Below are 22,439 nucleotides of genomic sequence, written 5' to 3'. Positions count from 1 at the left end.
GTTGACTGCGCACTTCCACGTACATCAGCTTGTTTGACTTTCACCAAGACCTTGCTCTGAAGTGTATACATCCTTGTCCCCATTTTACAGAAGAGCAAACCAAGGCTAAGTGATCCAAAGCCATGCTGCTTGTGAGTGGTCAGGCTGGGACTGGGGTCAAGGTCTTTTCACTCTAAGTGCAGTGGGTTTCCCATCTGCCTCCAGGGCCTTCCTCCAGAGTCCAGACTTCCTCCAGGATTGTTGCTTGGTCCCTACCAGGCCCTGTCCCGCCAAGCAGAGAGTTAGTGGGGGGAAGTATGGGAGAACGACATGATGTCATCTGAAAACCCCTCTGCCCCTTCTCCACAGGCGAGTCTGTCTCTGTCATCAAGCACACAGACCCTGTTCCCGACCCCCGAGCCGTCAACCAGGATAAGAAGAACATGCTTTTCTCGGTGAGGCTTCCAGGGCCAGCTGTCGTGTGCTCAAGCTGGGGGACCTGGTCTGGGAGAGACATGGCGGTGTGGGAAGAGATGAGACCCACAGATGGGGGGTTGTGGCACGAGGGGCGTCACCTGACTCCCTGCCTCCTCTTCCCCCTCCAAGGGCACCAACGTTGCAGCCGGTAAGGCCATAGGCATCGTGGCCACTACTGGCGTGAACACTGAGATTGGGAAGATCCGTGACCAAATGGCCGCCACAGAGCAGGACAGGACGCCTCTGCAGCAGAAGCTGGACGAGTTTGGGGAGCAGCTCTCCAAGGTCATCTCCATCATCTGCGTGGCCGTGTGGCTTATCAACATTGGCCACTTCAACGACCCCATCCATGGGGGCTCCTGGATCCGTGGTGCCATCTACTACTTTAAGATTGCCGTGGCCCTTGCTGTGGCTGCCATCCCAGAAGGTAGGGCAACCTCTCTTTTTCCTCCCGTTTGCTAATCTCATCTGCAGAGATCCTTTATCCAAATAAGTTCCAGGGATTGGGACCCGATATCTTTTTTTTTTTTTTTTGTGGTACGCGGGCCTCTCACTGCTGTGGCCTCTCCCATTGCGGAGCGCAGGCTCCGGACGCGCAGGCTCAGCGGCCATGGCTCACGGGCCCAGCCGCTCCGCGGCATGTGGGATCCTCCCGGACCGGGGCACGAACCCGCGTCCCCTGCATCGGCAGGCGGACTCCCAACCACTGCGCCACCAGGGAAGCCCGGGACCCGATATCTTTGGGAACCGCTATTCGGCCTACCCCACTAGGTCTCCCTCCCTCCCCCAGTATCGTTCCCTTACCCCCTCTCCTTCCTCGCCACAGGCCTTCCTGCAGTCATCACCACCTGCCTGGCCCTGGGCACCCGCCGGATGGCAAAGAAGAACGCAATTGTGAGGAGCTTGCCCTCCGTGGAGACGCTGGGCTGCACCTCTGTCATCTGTTCCGACAAGACAGGCACCCTCACCACGAACCAGATGTCTGTCTGCAAGGTCAGGGAAGGGTGGCAACTCCCACTTAGATGGGAGGCGAAATGAGCCCTCCAAAGTTGTGGTTACCCCTTCATCATGGGTAGCTTTTCATTTGGGCCTGAGAAAGAAATGCTTAGATGGCACAGAGAGTGCCATCCTGCCAGCTATGAGAGGGAGCAGAGAAGCCCGCCTGGCCCAGGCAGGCAGCTCCCTGCAGCCTCCATCTATGTGCTAGATGCTGTGTTATCTCTAATCCTCCACAGCAGCCCTTCAGGGGAAGGTCTTGTTTACCCAGTTTTCCCGAGGAGGAAACTGAGGCTCTAGGAGATTCAGTGCACAGTTAATAAGGAGCAGAATTGACTTTCAAACCCAAGTCTGTCTGGCCCTCGAGTGCCTGCCTGTGCACCAGACTACCCTCCAGAGTGGTCATCCATGACAGGGCCCGGGAAGCCCAGCCACACGAATCATGAACAGCATTTCCTGAACCAGGGCCCTTGATCTTTTCCGTGCCTTGGACTCTTTTTTTAATATATATATAAATTTATTTATTTGTTTATTTATTTTTGGTTGCATTGGGTCTACATTGCTGCGCGTGGGCTTTCTCTAGTTGTGGCGAGCGGGGGCTACTCTTCGTTGCGGTGCGCGGGCTTCTCCTTGCGGTGGCTTCTCCTGTTGCGGAGCACAGGCTCTAGGCTCACGGGCTTCAGTAGTTGTGGCACGCAGGCTCAGTAGTTGTGGTTCGTGGGCTCTAGAGCACAGGCTCAGTAGTTGTGGCGCACGGGCTTAGTTGCTCTGCGGCATGTGGGGTCTTCCTGGACCAGGGTGGGAATCCATGTCCCCTGCATTGGCAGGCAGATTCTTAATCACTGCGCCACCAGGGAAGTCCCGCCTTGGACTCTTTGGCAGTCTGGATCTCTACATTTAATATTTTCAATGTATAAAATAAAACACACAGGATTCTGTTTCTAAAATACATCAGATTGGGAATTCCCTGGTGGTCCAGTGGTTAGGACTTGGTGCTTTCACTGCCGTGGACCCGGGTTCGATCCCTGGTCAGGGAACTAAGATCCTGCTAGCCACACAGTGCAGCCAAAAACATAGATTAAATAAAATACATTGGACTGGGCTTCCCTGGTGGCGCAGTGGTCACTAATCCGCCTGCCAATGCAGGGGACATGGGTTCAAGCCCTGGTCCGGGAAAATCCCACATGCCGCTGAGCAGCTAAGCCAGTGCACCACAACTACTGAGCCTGCACTCTACAGCCCGCGAGCCACAACTACTGAGCACATGTGCCGCAACTACTGAAGCCCACGCGCGTAGAGCCTGTGCTCCTCAACAAGAGAAGCCACCGCAATGAGAAGCCCACGCACCACAACGAAGAGTAGCCCCCGCTCTCCGCAACTAGAGGGAAGCCCGAGTGCAGCAATGAAGACCCAACACAACCCAAAATAATAAAACTAGATAATAAAATAAATAATGTTTTAAAAAAACTATGCATTTAAAAAATAAATAAATAGAGTGTCTATTAAAAAAATACATTGGATTACAGAGGAAACCAATGATTGAAATACAGCAATCAAAATATTTTAAAAACAGATTTGTACGTATAGCTGATTCACTTTGTTATACAGCAGAAACTAATACAACATTGTGAAGCAATTATACTCCAATAAAGATGTTAAAAAATAAAAACACAGATTTGTGATTTGGTAAAACGTATGCTTCTTTATTAATGTATTAAGTAGCAGGTCCAGCAGTGGGTCTCGTAATTGCCATAACGCTGAAGCGGTGATGAGCGTAAATGCTATTTTGAGACCCCTGCAACAATACAACGTGACAAGAGACTATTTGTGATTATATTGGTGGCCAAGTCACAGGTTTTGCTAATATTAATGTGGTCCATTGCCCCCGTTCATAATTGGATGGAAATGCTAAATGTCAGAGAGAAAATAAAAGGTGTAATTTTTGTTTCGCCATCAAAGTTCACAGACCCCCTTGGTCCAGGGTGTCATCCATGGACCCCAGGCAAAGAACCTCTGACCTAAACAGAGTTCTCTGGAATAGCATGTTTGTGAAATAGAGATCGGTGTCCTAAGAATCAAGAGTTGTGTGGTCAGACCAGGCCGAGAAAGGCTGTACCACATGCCTGTTGGCATTTGAAAGCCTTGGAGAAGGCTGACCATAGAGAGGGTGGATTTCACTCAGTTTAAACGAGTTTCCCAAACTTACCTGGCCACACAACCATTTTACCCTGGAGCACACCTTAAGCCCCATCCCTTCCACGCGTGCTCTGGCTCAGAGTGGGCTGCTCCCCTCTGCCCTGTGTGATCTACATCCCTCCAAAGCACAGGCTTCAAAGCCAGACCACTGGTCTTCTGTCGTGTTTCATAAAAATGAATTAATTGCCCACATTTGAAAAGTCAAGGGATATCATAGGAAAATAACCTGAATTTCTAGTTCTTGCCGCAAAACTGGACGATCTGGCCACGAGAGGCTGGAGCTGTAGATGGGCCATGTACTGACAGGTAGACTGGTGGCCACCACACCTTGTGATGCACGTCTTATTTTACTAATTGATCTGGAAGAACGTCCAGCATGGCCTTTTGTTTTAAGGCCATGAACACAGAACATAGAGAATGATTTTCAAGGGAGTGGTAGGAGAGGGGAGGAAAGGGGAAGGACGAATCAGGGGATGATGGGGGGAAGTTGGGTAAGTCCGTGCAGATGGCCAGGTAGAGGGACACTTGGGGCACGGGCCCCCTCGGTGCAGACTGCCTTCGGGGATGGGGAGAGTTAAACATCTGTGTGCATGCCCTTCTCCTCCGCAGATGTTCATCATCGACAAGGTGGACGGGGACATCTGCCTTCTGAACAAGTTCTCTATCACTGGCTCCACTTATGCTCCAGAAGGAGAGGTGTAAGTTCTCCCAAAGTCGTCTTCCCAGTTCCTTGTGCCCCTCCCCACCACACACACACACACACACACACACACACACACACACACGTATCCTCTCTCCCTGGGGCCTCCCTCTAGTTTTGTCTTCCTGTTTCTCTCTTGTTCCTTCCCCGACCTTATCCTCTCTCCCACCTGATCTCCAAGTTGGTCGCCATCTCCTTGCTGCATTCCCCATGCTCTCTCTGCATCTCATTCTCTATCTTCTCTACCTGTCTCTTTCCCTTCCTTCCTTCCTCCCCACCTGGCCGCCAGCTTGAAGAATGATAAGCCGGTCCGGACAGGGCAGTATGATGGCCTGGTGGAGCTAGCCACCATTTGTGCCCTCTGCAATGACTCCTCCTTGGACTTCAACGAGGTAACCTCTCCACTCCTGAAGCCGCCCCTCCTTCCCCCTCCAGCTGGCTCAGAGTACAGGCCTCCTCGACAGGCCGCAAGGAAGGGCTCAGGGGAAGGGGGTCCCTTGTACCAAGCCCTCTCCTGGGCGTAAGGGGAAGAGAGCGGCTGCTCCCTTCCCATTCTAGGTGGAAGGTGGGCATGACAGATGGGGGCACGGGGCTGGGAGCCCAGGGCACCTACTTCCTCTTCCTCCTCTGCCCTCTCAGGCCAAAGGTGCTTATGAGAAGGTGGGCGAGGCCACCGAGACGGCACTCACCACCCTGGTGGAGAAGATGAATGTGTTCAACACTGAACTGAGAAACCTCTCAAAGGCGGAGAGGGCCAACGCCTGCAACTTGGTGAGTTTGGCACTCCCTCCCACGGTCCTTCTCCAGCCCACACTGTACAGGCCAGGACCTAAGGAACCTCAGGAGACAGGGCCCCCCAGCCCCACCCGGGTCAGGCTGGTCAGGGCCTTGTGCCCCAGGCTGGGACCCAGCCGGCACAGGCAGAGAGCCTCTCCACAGCTTTCCTTGGCAAGGCTGACTTGGGGTAGGACCTACTGCACCTGCACTTACACTTCTCTTCCTGTTGCCCGGTTGCAGCGTCCCTGGAAGAATTTAAGATCACTTTTCCTGTCGTGTCCTTAGTTGAAAGGGACGGAGCTGGACACAGAAACCACAAGTGACCCATCCTGGGACAGCCCCAATTTCAACTATTACCCACTGTCTCTAGAAACACACTTGTTTTTATCAAATCACAAGACCTGATTTAGGATTTGGGAAATATGACTGCCTCATAGGCCTCTGCTTCCCCGTGTCCAGGTGAACAAGCCCAATTTTGTGACTAGCACTCCAAGTTCTTGCTATTAATATTTACTGAATGTCTCTATTGAATTCCTCTGGGGCATTATATTATATTCCCCACACCGCTCATTCCATTTTTTGTTCATATAGGCAAGATGCTCATTGCTGCTTTATTTAATATGACAAAAATAATGAAAACAACCTAAGTATTTATCAATAAAGGATTCATTTTAAAAATTTACAAATGAGGGCTTCCCTGGTGGCGCAGTGGTTGAGAGTCCGCCTGCCAATGCCGGGGACACGAGTTCGTGCCCCGGTCCGGGAAGATCCCACATGCCGCGGAGCGGCTGGGCCCGCGAGCCATGGCCGCTGAGCCTGCGCGTCCGGAGCCTGCGCTCTGCAACGGGAGAGGCCACAACAGTGAGAGGCCCGCGTACCACAAAAAAAAAAAAAAAAAAAAAAAAAATTTACAAATGATAATAAAAACATCAAATTATTTTAAATTTTATTTATTGTTTTAATTTTTGTTTTGTGGAGAAACATCTAGAATGCATTTGGCACATTCACTTTTATGGAGTGCTTAGTACTACGTGCCAGGTACCAGCTCTCCATTGTCTGGCAACATACGTCTGTAGACGCACACATGTGGTTGTCTACATTGAAATTATTACAGAAAAGTAAAAACTCAGTTCTTCAGTTGCACTAACCACATTCCCTGGGCTCAGTAGCCGTTGTTCGATTGCACCGTATTGGACCATCCAGATTATTAAACATTCCCATCATCACGGAAGGTTCTATCGGACAGTGCCACACTATGCCATCCTGTTTCTATTGTGCTTTAACCTGAGCACAGTAAGACAGTGGCAGCACTAGCCTTGGAATTCTCTCCATTTCTGCTATAGGCAGCAGACTTAGCTTTATCTCAGACTCAGCTTGGGGTCTGCTCTGACCTCCAGATCCTTTTTGACTATGTTTTAAGGGGTCTGGGACTCTTCCCTTCTAGCATAGCATCATCACCCTTTCTCCACTGGTCTCATATCTGGCCTCTCCCTCCCTGTCTCCTCTCTCCCAGGTGATCCGCCAGCTAATGAAGAAAGAATTCACCCTGGAGTTCTCCCGGGACAGAAAGTCCATGTCTGTCTATTGCTCTCCAGCGAAATCCCGGGCTGCTGTGGGCAACAAAATGTTTGTCAAGGTCAGGAATCCGAGCGCGCCTCAGCCCCCCTTCTTCCCAGTCCTGAACCCTCCTCGCTTCTCCCTGCCCCACTCACCGTGCGCCGGAAGGAACAGTAGTCTCTGAATACTGTTCTGTTTTCCTAGGGGGCCCCAGAGGGGGTCATCGATCGCTGTAACTACGTGCGAGTCGGCACCACTCGGGTGCCCATGACAGGGCCCGTGAAGGAGACGATTCTGTCGGTAATCAAGGAGTGGGGCACTGGCCGGGACACCCTGCGCTGCCTGGCCCTGGCCACCCGGGACACCCCCCCAAAGCGAGAGGAGATGGTCCTGGATGACCCTTCCAGGTTCGCGGAGTACGAGGTGAGCAGACAGAAGCCTCCCGTTGTCCCAGCGTCACCTGCCTCACCCCCTCCGCCACCCTTGTCATTTCCTACTGCGTCACGGGGCCTAGAATCACAGGACATTAGAGTTTGAAAGAACCTTAGGAATCATCCAGTCCCCAGCTACTTGGCATGTGGTCTGTGGACCCATCTGAGATGAGGTGAGGTGCTTGATCCAGAACAGAAGCCAGCCAGGTCACTAAGTACACTCAGGTTTAGCTGACGTGTTTCCACAGTGAGGTTTTCTAAGGACGTGCATCAACCTGCATTCTGGCATGAGCTCTTTATCTCGTAGCGGACCTGCTCTCTGAATAGCACCAAAGCCCACTCCATTTTATAGAGGGAACAGTGTGGCCTGGCAGGTAACACAGATTTGCTCAAAGTTGCAGACCAAGTGAGCAGCCCTGCTGAAAGCAGAAACCACCTCCTTCACTTCCAGTTCGAGTTCCTTCTATGAAAGACACAATCTGCCACCTACAATGGCACACGTGTGAACATTTCCCACCCCTGAGCTTCGAGGCCCCACTGAGGTTTAAACACCGGGCCCAGCAACAGCTCTCCCCTCAGCTCCCCGCAAGCTTCCTCCTTGACCCTGTCGCTCTCTTCTCTGTCTCCGCAGACGGACCTGACATTCGTTGGCGTGGTGGGCATGCTGGACCCGCCCCGCAAGGAGGTCACAGGCTCTATCCTCCTGTGCCGCGATGCTGGCATCCGAGTGATCATGATCACTGGGGACAACAAGGGCACAGCCATTGCCATCTGCCGACGAATTGGCATCTTCCAGGAGAATGAGGATGTGGCCGACCGAGCCTACACTGGCCGCGAGTTTGATGACCTGCCCCTGACCATGCAGCGGGAGGCCTGCAGACGCGCCTGCTGCTTTGCCCGCGTGGAGCCCTCCCACAAGTCGAAGATCGTGGAGTATCTGCAGTCCTACGATGAGATCACAGCGATGGTGAGAAGACTGGCATGGGGCGGTCTGCTTAGTGTCTATTGAGATGACGGTCTTGGGGAGCTGGGGACCGAGGGAGGACGGGGCTGAGCGGGGGCCCTGGCGAGATGCACAGAGGGGAGGGATTTGGGCCCCGATGGAAGAGTCTCAAGGAGGGTACGAGGAAGGGGCCAGCGCCCACCTTCTCTCCCTCCCCGCAGACAGGTGATGGCGTCAATGACGCCCCTGCCCTGAAGAAGGCGGAGATCGGCATTGCCATGGGATCCGGCACTGCCGTGGCCAAGACGGCCTCCGAGATGGTACTGGCCGACGACAACTTCTCTACCATCGTGGCTGCCGTGGAGGAGGGCCGCGCCATCTACAACAACATGAAGCAATTCATCCGCTACCTCATCTCCTCCAACGTGGGAGAGGTGGTCTGGTGAGCAGCCGGGAAGGGCATCCAGGAGGAACTCGGGGCTGGTTGGGGGGTGACCACAGGCCTGGGAGGCAAGACAGACGTGTGACCTCCTCCTTCTGGCAGCATCTTCCTGACAGCTGCCCTGGGGTTGCCTGAGGCCCTGATCCCCGTGCAGCTGCTGTGGGTGAACCTGGTGACAGATGGGCTCCCGGCCACAGCCCTGGGCTTCAACCCCCCAGACCTGGACATCATGGACCGGCCCCCCCGGAGCCCCAAGGAGCCACTCATCAGTGGCTGGCTCTTCTTCCGCTACATGGCAATTGGGGGTGAGCAGGATGAGACCCCACACTCCTTCCCGACCCTCAGGGCTGATCCCCTCTCTGGGCCACCAGCTTCCCCACAGCAGCCACTGCGGTGGGCCCTCTTCCTCCAGCGGCTGTTCATGGCCAGGAGGCCCTCTCAACTCCTCCCATCTCCCCAGCCCTGGGCCCCCAACTCCCATCTTCTCTCCACCACAGGCTACGTGGGTGCAGCCACCGTGGGAGCAGCAGCCTGGTGGTTCCTATACGCTGAGGACGGGCCTCACATCACCTACAGCCAGCTGGTAGGGCAGCACGGAGGGAGGTGGGAGGAGGCGAGGGGAGCAGGAGGGTGGCGTGGAGGCTTTTTCGGGACCCCAGCTTCTCCCCTCTCCTCCTGCAGACTCACTACATGAAGTGTACGGAGCACAACCCTGACTTTGAGGGTGTGGATTGCGAGGTCTTCGAGGCCGCCGAGCCCATGACCATGGCCTTGTCCGTGCTGGTTACCATCGAGATGTGCAATGCTCTCAACAGGTGGGGTCCGCACACCCTCCCCCTGCGGCCGTCTGGAGGCCACCCTCCCCCTGCTCACCGCTTCTCCCCGCTTGTGCCTCCACCCCTGGCTCCGCCCGGCCTCCCCCTTGCAGCCTGTCTGAGAACCAGTCCCTCCTGCGGATGCCGCCCTGGGTGAACATCTGGCTGCTGGGCTCCATCTGCCTCTCCATGTCCCTCCACTTCCTCATCCTCTACGTGGACCCTCTGCCGGTGAGCCTTCTTCTGGCCAGGGGCCGCCTGCCCCCCCAGGGGGCCTCTGCAGGGGTCCGCGACCACGACCCCGAGGGTGGGGTCGGGCAGGTGCAGTGGCAGCTCCCGCACCTTCTCACTGCCCTTCCCGCCTCCTCCCAGATGATCTTCAAGCTGCAGGCCCTGGACCTGCCCCATTGGCTCATGGTCTTCAAGATTTCGTTACCAGTCATCGGGATCGACGAAATCCTCAAGTTCATTGCTCGGAACTACCTGGAGGGTAAGAGCGCGCCGCCCCCAGCCCTGTCAGCCCCTGGGCCCTGACCCAGCCCCTCCCTCCAGGCTGCGAAGGCGCCTGCCCCGCTTCCTTGTCAGGTGGGTGAGTTCCCGGGGCCCCAGCAGGCCCCGAGTCCTCCGCCGAGGGGCGCACCCAGCCCCTGCCCCTCCTTTGCCCGCTCCTCCGAGCCCGGGGCAGACACTGTCTCCTTGGCGCCCCAAAGCCTCCTCAGCCCTCTTGGTCCCCTGCGCCCACCTCCCGCCCTCGATAACGGCTGTCTCTCTGTCCTCTCTGGCCATAGGATAACCCGTTTCCCCCTCCTCCATCTCTCTGAGCCGTCACAGGTATCACCCCCCCTTTTTGCCCGTGCCCTAGCTGCTGTGCCCCCCCTGCCCACACCCTGTCCCCCTCAGGCGGCGGCGCCGGGGTCACGTGCCCTCGCAGCTCCACCTGGAGCCACTGCCGCTGCCGCCGCCGCCACTGCCGCGCTTCCAAGTGGGGCTGGGCTGCTGCCCTTACTCTGCGGGGGCGACACTGCCCGCCCCCGGGCACCACTGTCTGCTGGGCTGCGCTGCGTCGCGCTGGCTGGCCGCTGAGCCGTGTGCCGCTGGGGCTGCAGTGGCTGAGGGGAGTGGGGGCTGGGGACACAGGTGAGTGGGGGGTGGCGGGGGGCCTCCAGGTGAGTGTGCTGGGAGACAGGGACAGGTAGGGAGCTGGGAGGGACTTCTCCTCTCCTGTGCCGCCCTGCCACCAGTCTCATCCTCCCCCTTCTCCTTCCAGATCCAGAAGATGAAAGAAGGAAGTAACCAGTCCTTTTGCCCTCCCTTCCCCACCCTGATAGTGACACGTCTTCAGCCAGAGCTGTGGCACAGGCCTCCACCACGTACCCCCCAGCCCGACATTCTTGTTTATAAACATAATGTCCCCTTCACATCTCCTCCCCACTCAGCAACCGCCCCCCCGACTTTTGCCCTTGTAAAACCTCCCCTCCCCGACCCCGTGGGGCTTGCAGGGACAAGGCAACCGATTGAGCTGAGCTGCTTATTTATTGAAAATAAATGACAGAAAAATCTGGCCTTGTCTCCGTGCACACCTTGGGGCCTGGTTCGAGCCCCTGGGGACAAGCATCTTAGTGTCATGCAGTCCAGGAAGCAGCCACCTGTCCCAGGGCGCGTGTGTGGAGGGACCCGGGGACACGACCCAGGGCTCCCAGCCACCACTCACAGCTCGGCTGTGCCTGGGGAAGGGGACGGAGGTAACAGGCGTGGCTGTTAGGCTGGGTGGGGGCGGGGGCGGGAGGCTTGGAGCCCAGGAGGCAGCATGGCAGCCAGAAAGCCACAGGGCTGAGCCTGCCCCTCTGGTTTCCAGAGGGGGTTGGGACCCTCACCCAGGGGTCATCTTTGGAAGCAGAAGGCCCAGCTGTCCCTGGGAGGAGGTGCTGGAGGGACAGGGCAGCAGTGGCCCCGTCACCTCAACCCCAGGCTTGGAGAGGGCGAAGACTCCATCCTGAGACCCCCAAAGCCTCGGCCTCACGGTTCAGGAGTGTAGAAAGACGGTCTCCCCCCAGGGTGGGCGGTGCTGGCCCCTCAGGTGTCCTTGATGTCCCTGACGTCCCTGAGGGGCGCCTCGTCCATGATGCTGCGCACTTGCTCCAGACTCTCTGCCTGGCGGATCCGTTCCAGGCGCACCTGTGGGGGCCGGCGAGGGAGGCAGAGGGCCCTCGGTGGGAAAATGCAGCCTCCACCCCATCGGCCAGCAGCCCCGAGGGGCAAGAGCACGGGACCAGTGTACCCAGGGGCCTCACCTCCCCCAACCCCCGGTGAAAATGGTTCGAGGGAAGAAATGGATCCTAAGAGAGCAGCCTGAGGAAGGGTGGGCAGGGGCAGGTGGAAGTGACGTGACGAGCACGGGGCACGTCAGCGTGCCAGGCCCTGGGCCACGGGCTTCGCACCACCAACAAAGATGGAAGCACAAGGTCTTCAACGTTGTTTGAGCACTAGCTCAGAGGAAAGGACCATGCCAGCCCCAGGGGGAGGGAGAGGACTCTTCTAACTGGGAGACTATCCTTGCAAGGCGGAGGACAAGTCACCTGGAGTCATGCCAGTCTGGTGGGGAGGGCACACGCCGTACCTGCAAGGCCTGGGACAGTCGTACGAAATCCCTCTGCACTTGCTCACTGGTCTCCAGCTCAGCCTGCAGCCGCAGCATCTTTGCCCTCTGTTCCGAGAGGAGGTCTGTGAGCTGGGCCTGGGGGCATAGGACATAGAGCTGGGGCCCTGGACTGAAGAAACAGGATGTCTGGACAGGGTAACCCCTTCAATATCGCCCCCGATCCTCACCTCTTCTGTGCGGCCCGAGCCCGGTGGCTGCCTCAGGACTTCCTGCTGTCTGACCTAAGGGAGACATAAAGGGCAGCAGGGGCTGGTGAGGGTCTTCTCCACACTGCCACCCTCCTCCGCCATCCCGGCATGGCCCGGGTCCTGCCTCACCTTGCTCTGCTCCTGCTGGACCCGCTCCATCTCCATCCTCAGGCTGCACAGGGAGGCTGGGAAGTCAGGCAGGGCCAAGACGTCAGGCCCATGCCCTCTCTCCTTCCCAGCCCCGCCCCGCCCGGCACAGGCTCCAGCCCATACTCACCCTCTAACACCTCTGTGAGGAAAGGAAAGAAAGAGAGGTCAAGGCTCATCATTCTCACACTGCGTCCTCTCTCCCCTCCTGGTGCCCAGGCAGTCCCCGAGGGGGTGGGGACTCCGCCTCTCGGGGAGCGAGGGCGGGGTGGCTCGCCGCCTCCTCCCTCACCTGTCTCCTCCCGCTGCACCCTCAGCTGCCCCTCCAGGCTGGCCCTCGCCACTGTCTCTTCCTCCAGCGCCTCCCGCAGGGTCACGATCTCAATCCGCAGCCGCTCGGCCTCGTGCTCCTGGGCCTGCTGGCGGGCCCGCGCCTCCTGCTGCGTGCGGCGCACCAGCTGCCGCAGCTCCTGGAAGGATGCAAGTCACGGGCTGGGTGCGGCCGGCGGGGGGCCAGCGGCTAGAAGGGGATTGTGGGGAGGGGAAAGGAAGGAAAGAAGGAAGAAAACATAACAGAGGAAACAACCCGAACACCCATCACGGGGAGAGTGGACAAATACCCTGGGACGGCAGTGAATATTTTCCCGCAGCACAAGCCGGGGTGGAGGACCCTCAGGAGCGGTGCTGAGTGAAAGCTCCAGGAGAGCACCCAGAGCAAGACTCTGAGTTTTTATAACTAAAAACAACTAAAGTTAGCACTCCACGGTGTAGGCAGACGTGTATATGTAATAAAAACGATCCCAAAGAAGGGCAAGGGAATAATAAAGCTCAGGACAGCAGAAACAGAGCCAAGGAACACGGGGCAGGGTGCATGTAAGGCGATGTCACTTATAGTTCTCAAGGTGGGCAAGGATTCCGGCTGATGTTCATATTTTTAATAAATTCAATCAGCAGAGGCCACGCACAGATCAATGATGACAGCTTGTTATGAACCAAAGATTATGATGAATTCAATTTTGTGGATCTCATGTCACTTAAAAATAACAAGCCAAATTACTGCTTCCTTTGCGTCAAGCATTCTGTTAACTCATTTTCTCTCCGTGCTGATGCTGGGAGGGGGTGCGGTCCCATTTGGCAGAGGAGGAAACCGAGCCTTAGAGAAGTTGAGTGAGTTGGCCATGGTGACGCAGCTAATACACAGCAGCCTGGGTCCGTTCCCGATTCCCGTGGCCCCAGGCCAATGCTTTGCTGTGCGTGGAGAGGAAGGGCCTGTCGCCCGCCTTACCAGCAGCGAGCTGGGCAGCGACTCCTCCTGGCCCTCATCCTGCTCCAGGCCCCGGGGCGCTGAAGACGGCGGCTGCTCAGCCCGGAGCCCTTGGTTTTCCTCAGTCAGTCGCTTTACCTCGTGGCTCAGGCACTTGTGTGAGGTGGCCAGCTCTGCCTGGGGATGGACAGTTAGGACGAGGCGATGAGGGGACGGGGTCTCCAGTCTCCCGTGAGGCCAAAGCCTGAACACTCCTCCCAGTGTTCAGGAATGAGAGCCAGGAAGCCCACGCCCTCCTTCTAGGCTGAGAAAGAAAGAAACACCCTTTAGTAAGCTCACAGGATCTTAGTTCCCTGACCAGGGATCGAACCTGGGCCCCCTGCAGTGGAAGCGCGGAGTCCTAACCACTGGACTGCCAGGGAAGTCCCTCAAGCTCTTTCTACACCCTCCTCGATGACTTGGAGGTCACACAGTGGCAGCCACAGGCCACATCGGGTGTTTTATTTGGTTCATATGGGTGTTTTTAAACCTTAAACAAGTGCAACATTAAAAACTGGGAGACTACACACAAACATCCGGCTCTCTGGCTTCTCCTGACAAATGAAAAAACCAGGCAGCATCAAGCCTGCACTCCCATGCACCATGGGCAGCGAGTCAAGGGGCACTAGCTCCCTTTACAGGGTCACTTGGTTTGCCCTGCTGCTCCTTCCTGCCTCACACGTGGCCCAGTTCAATCATCTGCCTCTCCTGTCTGGTCTCAGGAAGTATCCGATTTTGTAATCCCTGCTTTTCATTCTCACAACTCTGCAAGCTAGGACCCATTATCTCGATTTCAAGGCATCAAGGCTGAGGCTCTGGGCTTGTGGGATTAGCTCAAGATCACAGAGTGAGTGCATGGTGGGTTCTTCTGAATCAGTACCAGGTGCCCTTGAAACCCTTTTACCCACCTGGCACCAACTCCAGGGCAAAGCCAGAGCGGCTGGGGGCGGGGGGGGGGCAGGGGGTGAGGCAGGACAGGTGCCTCAGCCTTCCACGTGGCCCCCTCAACCAATTCCTGTCCCACTCCTCTCCCTCCCGTCCCGGCCCCCAGCCCTCACCATCTGCAGCTGAACCCGCTCCTGGGCCTGGCTCACTGTCCCCTGCAGGGTCCGCAGCAGCTGCTCGGAGTTCTGGACCTGGGCCAGGAGCACCTGCATCTGTGGGTGGAAGGGGGGCGAGGGTGAGGCCGGGCCAGGAGGAGGCAGGGAGCAGAGGCCCTGCGGAGCAGAGGATGAACCCACCTGCTTGGCGCAGTCCTCGTTACTCCGTCTCAGGCCCTCTTGCAGCTCGTCCCGCTCCCGGCTGATGCTCTCCAGGTCCTTCTGCAGCTGCCGCCCCTGCCACAGACGCCGGCCTCAGCCTCAACCACCAAGGGGAGGCCTTCCCTCCTCACCAGACCTCTCACGCCTTGCCCCCTGCACCTCAGTGGGCAGTGCCATCATGCACCCAGTTGTTCAAGCCAAAAGCCCAGGAATGGATGCTGACTCTTCTAAGTCCTCCACTCCCCAGGTCCAACCCACCTGCAGGCCCTGCCCAGCGGCCTCCAAACTGGATTCCACCCATTTCTCTCCACCTCTGCTGCCATCTCCTGGTCCCAGTCACTACCCTTCTCTAAACTATGTCAAGCATCGCCCTCCCAACCGGTCACCACCCTGCTTCTCCTGTTGCCCCCCTCCCCCAACTGCAGTCCGTTCCCACCCAGAGGCCCCAGTGATCTGTTAAAAGCCTGGAGCAGAGAAGGCTTCTCCCTGCCTGACACGCCACAGAGGCTTCCCGCAGCTTCTCCTCTAAGATGCAAACTCCATGGCTGGCCCCAAGGCCAAGACCGACCTCCTGTGACCCCTGCCTGCCTTTCTGACCTCATCTCTCTTCCCCTCCTCTGTGGCCTTCCTGCTCCTCAGACACACCGTGGTCTGTCTGTCCTCTAGGCCTGCAGTTCCTTTGGTCCCTGATCTTCAAAAAGCACCTCTTTTTCCAGCCAGGATGGTCTCCTGCATTGCCAGTCTCTACCCCATGACCCTATTAAGTCTTGTTCTGGATGTCTCACCCTGTGACAGTCTTCCTCATGTGCCCATGTGCATGTTTGGGCCCGGCTCCCTCACTAGAGGAAGCTCCAAGAGGGTGGGAGGTTTCTTCTTCACTGTAGGATCCCCAGCTCTAGCTCAGGGCCTGGACATAGTAGGTGCTCAGTAAGTACTTGAAGCAAGAGACGTGGGCAGCCCACTCCACCCACTCCACTCACCTCCACCTGCAGCTGCTCCCACTGGTTGTCTGGGACGAGCTGGTAACCAGGAGGGGGCAGGTAGATGCCCTCAGGGACCAGGGTGCCCGTGGACACCAGAGAGGCTGTCTCCTCCTGCTCGGGGCTCAGGCCATGGCGGCTGCGGGGCAGGGAGGCACTGCCGCTGGCCCCACCGCCGAGGGAGAAGGAGGAGATGGAGGCGCTGTCGTCACAGTTGTGGGCGAAGGCCTCGGCCGCCGCACCCCCGTCTCCACTCAGCTCCTCGAGAGGCTCCAGTGGGGGAGATGGGTCCCGGGACAGGAGCAACTCCGTGGAGCCGTGCAGCGAAGGGGGATGCCGGGGACGTCTCTAGGGAGAGGGGGCAGGGAAGAGGCTGGGGGGCCAGGGTCCTGCAGCGTCTTCTTCTCTCAGCGCCCCCTGGCCACCCCCTCACCTGGATCTCTTGGATCAGCTCCTCTGCCCTCAGCAATTTCGCCTTCAGCTCCTCAATCTCCTGCTCCATAGGCAACACAATCTCCCGCAGCTTCTCCGAGTCCTCGTGGGCCTGAGGAAGGGGGGTTGGGCAGTGACTGTCCCCCCTCCCGACTGCAGGACCCTCAGGACTGTTCAGAGCTTTCCCTCCAAGCATATCAGCTCTTCTAATCCTCCCAAGAAGGCACCGTCCACCCCCATTTTATTTATTTACTTTTAAAATATTTTATTTATTTTTGGCTGTGTTGGGTCTTTGTTGCTGTGCATGGGCTTTCTCTCATTGCGGCGAGCGGGGGCTACTCTTCATTGCGGTGCACAGGCTTCTTATTGCAGTGGCTTCTCTTGTTGTGGAGCATGGGCTCTAGGCGTGCAGGCTTCAGTAGTTGCGGCACGCGGGCTCAGTAATTGTGGCTCGCGGGCTCTAGGGCACAGGCTCAGTAGTTGTGGCGCACGGTCTTCATTGCTCCGCAGCATGTGGGATCCTCCCGGACAGGGGCACGAACCCGTGTCCCCTGCATTGGCAGGCGGATTCTTAACCACTGCGCCACCAGGGAAGTCCCCACCCCCATTTTAGAGAGAGGAACACAGAGGCTCTGAGAGCTTACATGACTTGCCCCAGGTCACATGGTACAGAGCCAAAGTCACAACTACCTTCCTGTTGCCCACTTGTAGAATGACATACTTTTCTTCCCCAACATCATGTACCCCGTTTTCTTTTATCATAGAACGTCACATTTTTAGTTGGGCTCATGACCTAAATTCTAGAATACCATCTACATTTCTCAGCTTCCCTATAACTAAGCATGGCCATATGACTAAGTTCCAGCTATGAGATGTAGACATATGTGTCAGGTGCAACTTCCAGGAGAACTCCTCAAAGGGAGAGGGTGTGCTTTTCTTTACTCCTCCTCCTCCTTCTTGCTGGCTAAAATGCGGACGTGATGGCTGGTGCTCAAGCAGTCATATTGAACCATGAGGCAGTAAGCTACCTATGGCGAAACAGCAACATAGGAGGAGCCTGGGTTCCCACTGACTTTTTGAGCTGCCACATCAGTCCTGTAATGTCTACCTCTGGTTCTAAGACAAACAGATTTCTATCTTATTTAAGCCACTGTTATTTGGGTTTTCAAACTTTGTCCTAATCAATATGTCTTCCCATACTCCCATCAACAGCATATTTCTGGCCACTTCTTTTCAGTCTTTTCAGGTTTGGGATCCTGTTGAACTTGCACAGCCAACAGCCTCTGGACACCTCCACTTGGATGTTGTACAGGCTCCTCTGTCCAAGTACAGCCAAATCTGAACCAACTCATGGTGCCGTTTCTCCTCCCATAAGCGCTAAATTGGCAAGAATTACCCTGCTATCCACCCAGCTGTCCAAGGCAGAAATCTACCAGTCATCCATCTTCTTCCAAGTCATGCCATTTCTACCTCTTGAATCACTCCAAACCCATCTCAGACAAGTTCAGTTTAACCCTCCAAATCTCTTATGTGCACAGTGGCAACAGGTAGGGTACGTCTGTATGCCCGGCAGATGCCCATGCCGTAGATGGATGCAAGGCCAGGACAGGAACTTCCCGACTCTGGGCCTGTGGCTCCTTCCGCCGTACCAGGTAGCCTTAATTCAGCGGAGCCCTCTCCTTTACCACCCTGTGTAACCGCTCCCTGAGGAACACTCTGAATGCAAGTAAGTAGCAGCCTCTGCTGGCAAACTGTGGGTTGGAACCTTCCTTTCTTGGGCTCCTGTTTTGATCTCTGTCCTTCTAATCAGGCAACTTAATCCATCTGCCTGAGCCGCAGTTTCCTCACATATAAAGTGAGGTAAGTACCTACCTCACAGGGCAGCTCTGTGAATCAAATGAGGGAAGATGTGAATTTGCTCTGAAAGATGAAGAGTTTGGTAATATGTGCTTCCTAAAATTGTTCATGACAAGAATAATAGAGGCAATATATCACAGAGATTAAGAGCAAAGCTTTAAAAAAAAAAAAAAAAAGAGCAAATCTTTAGAACCAGACTGCCTAGATTTTAAAATACCAGATCTGCTCCTTTTTATGTGCATAACCTGGGGAGAATTACTAAACTTCTCTGAGCCTCACCTTACTCATCTGTTAAATGGATCTAATGGGTCCCTCTTTTAGGGGAAAGACTGGGGAGACTTGAGTGTGTCAAGCAGGTACTGCAATGCCTAGTGCATGAGAGGTATCCTTAAATGCTAGCTCCCTCCCCTCTACATGACATGACTTTTTTCTTTTTTTTGGCTGCGCCACGTGGCTTGCGGGATTTTAGTTCCCCGACCAGGGATCGAACCCGGGCCCCTGCAGTGAAAGCACAGAGTCCTAACCACTGGACCGCCAGGGAATTCCCTACATGACTCTTCTTAATTTGGGAGGTAAACACACCTGGCCATCCCACTAGTTAAGTGGCAAGCCAGGACCGTGCTGAGTACAGGGCTCGTGTATGTTATACCTAGAATTATCACCGGGCGCCCTGCTCCCAGTGATGCGGCAGTGGGACACAGCTAACCTCTCTGCCCCACGGTCACCTCTGGTGGCTTCAGCATATTTCCAAATCCCTGAGGAGGGGGTGGGTAGGCGATCCCAACCCCAACCTTTTCCATCTGCTTCTCCAAGGAGTCCAGGGGGGGAGCCCTGGACAGCAGCTGCTTCAGGCGCCCCAGCTCCCGCTCCTTCTCCTCACAGTCCTGCTGCTGCTGCTGCCGCTCCTGCTTCAGAGACGTGATCTGGGCTTCATAGCTGCTGATGGAGTCTGGCGAGACAGGGAGGGCAGAGGAGAGGGAGGGTCAGTGCGCCAGCCCTACCTCGGGGCGAGCAGGGGGCGCGCCATCACTGCCGCTCTCCGCAAGGCAATTTACCATAGCAGTGATGACGGTGGACTTTGTGGTGGAATGGTCCTGGGCAATCAAGTAGCCTCTCTGCCTAATGTCTTCGGCCAATGATTATCCCACTGGCTTGTTACAGGATCAAATGACATGATACCTGGAAGGGGTTCAGCCCTCTTCCTGGTTCATAATAAATGCTAAAGACAGGCTATCTGTTGCTATTAATACATACCAATAACAATCAATATCTAATAAGAGTCATAAATATTCACTCTGGACCACACTCTGAGCTGGGCTCTGGAAATAGAGAAATTAATCAAACACAAACCCTGACACCAGGAGCCCACAGTCCAATGAGGAAGACAGCCGTGGAAATAGTTACAAGGCAGTGTGAGGAGAGCTCGTGAAAGGACCACTCCTGGGCCTGCGGATCCCAGAGGAAAGAGCCCCTCGCCCTGCCTGCCAGGCCAGGAGAGACACCAGCAAGTGGTAAAGGATGGAAAGGACACATTAAGTAACAGGAGCAAAGGCTCACAGGTGGGAAGGTGGATGGTGTGCTGGGGCATGGTTGGCACATTGGAAAAACTGGAGTGAAGATGTAGGAGGAGATGCTGGGAAGGGTGGAGAGGGTGGCCGTGAATGGCTGCTAAGGCCTTGAATGCCATGCCAAGGAGTTTGGGATTTATCCTACATGTCAGTGGGAGGTAAAGGGATGCTGGGCGGAACATGGTCATTTTTCATTTGCATAGTTATTTATTTTAACACATACTAACATTAGAAGTAAGGGTTCTGTTGCCAGACTGCCTGGGTTCAAATCTTCTCCTTTCTATCTGTATGACCTTAGGCAAGTTATCTAACCTCTCTGGGCCTCAGAGCTTCCTCTGTAAAATGGAGATGGATAATAGTTCCTAACTCATAGAGATTATTATGAAGATTAAATACTCATAAAGCATTTAGCTCAGTGCCTGGCACTCAATAAATATTATTATTATTACTATTATTATTATTTAGGACACAGTTTCTTACAGGGACAGGAAGCTCCCTTTAAAATAAATGTATATAGGTTTTTTAGAAGTGGATCTGGGCTTCCCTGGTGGCGCAGTGGTTGAGAGTCCGCCTGCCGATGCCGGGGACGCGGGTTTGTGCCCCGGTCCAGGAAGATCCCACACGCTGCGGAGCGGCTGCGCCCGTGAGCCATGGCCGCTGAGCCTGCGCGTCCGGAGCCTGTGCTCCGCAATGGGAGAGGCCACAGTGGTGAGAGGCCCGCGTACCGCAAAAAAAAAAAAAGAAAAAAAAAAAAAGAAAAGAAGAAAAGGAAAAGTGGATCTATTTAAAGAACAACATTAAGTAGATGACAGGGTAAGTCATACAAGGACAACCATGTTGCACAGATGGTTCATGGATGCCCGAAATGTGGGGGAACCATGGCCCCAGAGAAGTCTGGAAGCCAGAGCAGTTGTTAGAAAGGGAAATAACATGATGGGATGGGAATTGTAGGAAGTTTACTCTGAAAGTCAATGTCAAGGCCAGATTATAGAGGGAGACTTGTAAGAAGGCTGGGACACAGTCCGGGGGGGTTGACGAGAGCTTTGCTACAGCAGTGGCAGTGGAAGCAAAGGGGTGGGATGCAACTGGGAGCTATTGCAGAGACTCTGGCCTTGGACTACAGGAGAAGGGGAATGGAGGAAAAGAAGCTGGGGGATCTGGGACAAGGGGAGCTGATGCATCCCAAGTACAGAGGATGAGAGGGAGAGAAGTCGGTGCATGTGGGGTGGGATGGAGAGGAGGTTGTGCGTGGATGTAGGGGTGTTTGGGGAAGAAAGGAAACCAGATGATGAGACTTACAGAGACTAGGCCCAGGGCCAAATCTGAAGGCCAGAGGCTCAAACGAGTTCTCAGGGAACTGAGAAGCTGCTCACTTTCAGGGTTGATCAGTCATCAGTGAGGGACAAGAAATGACACGACATGGAGCCAGGGAACAGGTAGCAGCTCCGACCTAAACTTAGCTGGAACTGACAGAGCGGCTGCTAGCGCAGGCAGCGCCGCTATGCAAATTAGAAAAGGGCGCGTCTCCCTCTGAGCCCCCGGGTCTACCCTGCGCTAGGCAGCCCTGCTAACCTACCCCATAGGTGTAGGTTATGCCCGCTGACCCCTTTCTTGTCGTGCACTCCCCCTTATGGGGCTGAGGGAGTCTGGGAGGAGTGCCTGCCTCACCTTTCAGGATGGCCTGAAGCGAGGCCACCTCCTCTTGGCATTGCCGCTGCACTGCAGCCACAGCCTCGGCCTTCGTGCTCTCGCTCACCTCGGCCACAGCCTTCATGGTTTCCATTTCTGCCAGGGCGCCTGCCAGCTCAGCCCGAAGCCGGTCGAGCTCCCCTGACTCGGCCTCAACTTTTGCCCCTTTCGGGGTCTGGGGGTCCAGCGCTGTGAAGGACAAGGATCAGCCTCTTTTCTCATCACTCTCGGATTCCCAATATTCCCAGGGCATCAAATCCTCAACTGCTGCAACTTAGTACAGCAGTCACGGTCCCGGCACCTTTACCTAGTCCAGCCCCACTCACCTGGCCCCTCCCCTTCCCCGACTCCTCCTCACCTAGCTCTGCCTAGTGTTGCCTAGAGCCCCGCCTCTTCCTCCCTCGGCTCACCCAATCCCCTCTTTTCTCTGACACGACCCCTCCCTTCTAGTGGCTCGCCCCTTGTCCACCTGGCTCCTCCCCTGCCACACTGGGCCCCACCTCTAACCTGCCACTGGCACTCTCCCTTGAATCGCTAGACCACGCCCCCCCGTCTTCCACCCACCCACCCACGGCGGCGTGGTCCCGCCCCTTTCTCCAGGCTCCCCCCCCATCCCCCCCACCCACCGACGCCGAGCTCGGCCCCGCCTCCGGCCTCGCCGCCCCTCGCGTGCACGGACGTGTCCTCACATACCGGCCTCCGGCTGCCGCCGCCGGCCATCCTCGCCCACGGCCGCCGGCGCAGGTGCCGCCATCGCAGGTGCCGCCATCGCCTCCGCTCAAACGGCGGGTTCCCGCACTCCGTGGTGACGGCGCTCACCGCTTCCGGGTCCTCTCGGCTGTTTCCGGATCCGCTCGGCTGTTTCCGGATCGGCCCTGGGCTCGAGGCTGAGGCCGGAGTTGGGGAGGGGTGGCCGAGCCTCGGCCGAAGATTTCCGAGTGGACTCCCGGCCGTAGCCCCAGGTCCCGCCCCTCCCCGCCTTCTTTGTTGGGCAGCGGTGCTTGCGAAGGAAGCGTGCCGTTCAAACCCCGAAGTAGTTCT

At 56.1% G+C, this 22,439-nt stretch overlaps 2 protein-coding genes across 8 annotated transcripts in view; one reads left to right on the top strand and one right to left on the bottom strand.

Moving 5' to 3' along the window:
- The window catches only part of ATP2A1 (ATPase sarcoplasmic/endoplasmic reticulum Ca2+ transporting 1), a 17,354-nt gene extending 6,480 nt beyond the window's left edge, over window positions 1–10,874 (top strand). For 3 of the 6 annotated variants that reach the window (XM_067011788.1, XM_067011786.1, XM_067011789.1), the window contains 17 exons: window positions 349–434; window positions 586–883; window positions 1,283–1,449; window positions 4,258–4,346; window positions 4,638–4,740; window positions 4,988–5,119; window positions 6,639–6,761; window positions 6,887–7,105; window positions 7,745–8,080; window positions 8,278–8,498; window positions 8,601–8,803; window positions 8,996–9,081; window positions 9,180–9,313; window positions 9,427–9,544; window positions 9,686–9,803; window positions 10,102–10,144; window positions 10,581–10,874. In XM_067011788.1, the coding sequence (XP_066867889.1) occupies window positions 349–434; window positions 586–883; window positions 1,283–1,449; window positions 4,258–4,346; window positions 4,638–4,740; window positions 4,988–5,119; window positions 6,639–6,761; window positions 6,887–7,105; window positions 7,745–8,080; window positions 8,278–8,498; window positions 8,601–8,803; window positions 8,996–9,081; window positions 9,180–9,313; window positions 9,427–9,544; window positions 9,686–9,803; window positions 10,102–10,106 (2,438 nt within the window). In that variant the 3' untranslated portion in view covers window positions 10,107–10,144; window positions 10,581–10,874. Of the gene's footprint in view, window positions 1–348; window positions 435–585; window positions 884–1,282; window positions 1,450–4,257; window positions 4,347–4,637; window positions 4,741–4,987; window positions 5,120–6,638; window positions 6,762–6,886; window positions 7,106–7,744; window positions 8,081–8,277; window positions 8,499–8,600; window positions 8,804–8,995; window positions 9,082–9,179; window positions 9,314–9,426; window positions 9,545–9,685; window positions 9,804–10,101; window positions 10,188–10,580 lie in introns of those variants that run through there. The other 3 variants (XM_059038179.2, XM_059038181.2, XM_059038180.2) reach the window with 2 other exon arrangements.
- RABEP2 (rabaptin, RAB GTPase binding effector protein 2) lies at window positions 10,828–22,439 on the bottom strand. Of its 2 annotated transcripts, XM_059038205.2 has the most exons (14): window positions 22,092–22,240; window positions 21,378–21,587; window positions 18,933–19,090; window positions 16,286–16,396; window positions 15,853–16,200; window positions 14,852–14,947; window positions 14,669–14,767; window positions 13,593–13,748; window positions 12,600–12,777; window positions 12,438–12,449; window positions 12,290–12,345; window positions 12,140–12,193; window positions 11,931–12,047; window positions 10,828–11,488 (listed from the first exon to the last, which is right to left on the bottom strand). In XM_059038205.2, the coding sequence occupies exons 1-14, from the start codon at window positions 22,165–22,167 to the stop codon at window positions 11,387–11,389; spliced, it is 1,773 nt and encodes a 590-aa protein (XP_058894188.1). In that variant the 5' UTR covers window positions 22,168–22,240; the 3' UTR covers window positions 10,828–11,386. The 2 variants fall into 2 exon arrangements, with proteins under 2 accessions (XP_058894188.1, XP_066867891.1); XM_067011790.1 differs by lacking the exon at window positions 12,438–12,449 and having other exon boundaries at window positions 12,588–12,777; window positions 22,092–22,439.

Source organism: Kogia breviceps, chromosome 14 (assembly GCF_026419965.1).
Source record: "Kogia breviceps isolate mKogBre1 chromosome 14, mKogBre1 haplotype 1, whole genome shotgun sequence".
In the NCBI taxonomy this organism is placed as follows: domain Eukaryota; kingdom Metazoa; phylum Chordata; class Mammalia; order Artiodactyla; family Physeteridae; genus Kogia; species Kogia breviceps.
The sequence above is the reverse complement of the archived record's forward strand: the minus strand, read 5'-3'. Positions and strand labels throughout refer to the sequence as shown.

Excerpts from the sequence above, each read along its gene's own strand:
- RABEP2 (XM_067011790.1), bottom strand. The coding sequence starts at position 22,167 with ATGGCGGCACCTGCGATGGCGGCACCTGCGCCGGCGGCCGTGGGCGAG. Across the intron at positions 16,397-18,932 it reads TGGAGAAGCAGATGGAAAAG|GCCCACGAGGACTCGGAGAA; the intron begins GTTGGGGTTGGG and ends CCCCTTCCTCAG. Across the intron at positions 13,749-14,668 it reads AGCGGGTTCAGCTGCAGATG|GCAGAGCTGGCCACCTCACA; the intron begins GTGAGGGCTGGG and ends GTCCATCCCCAG.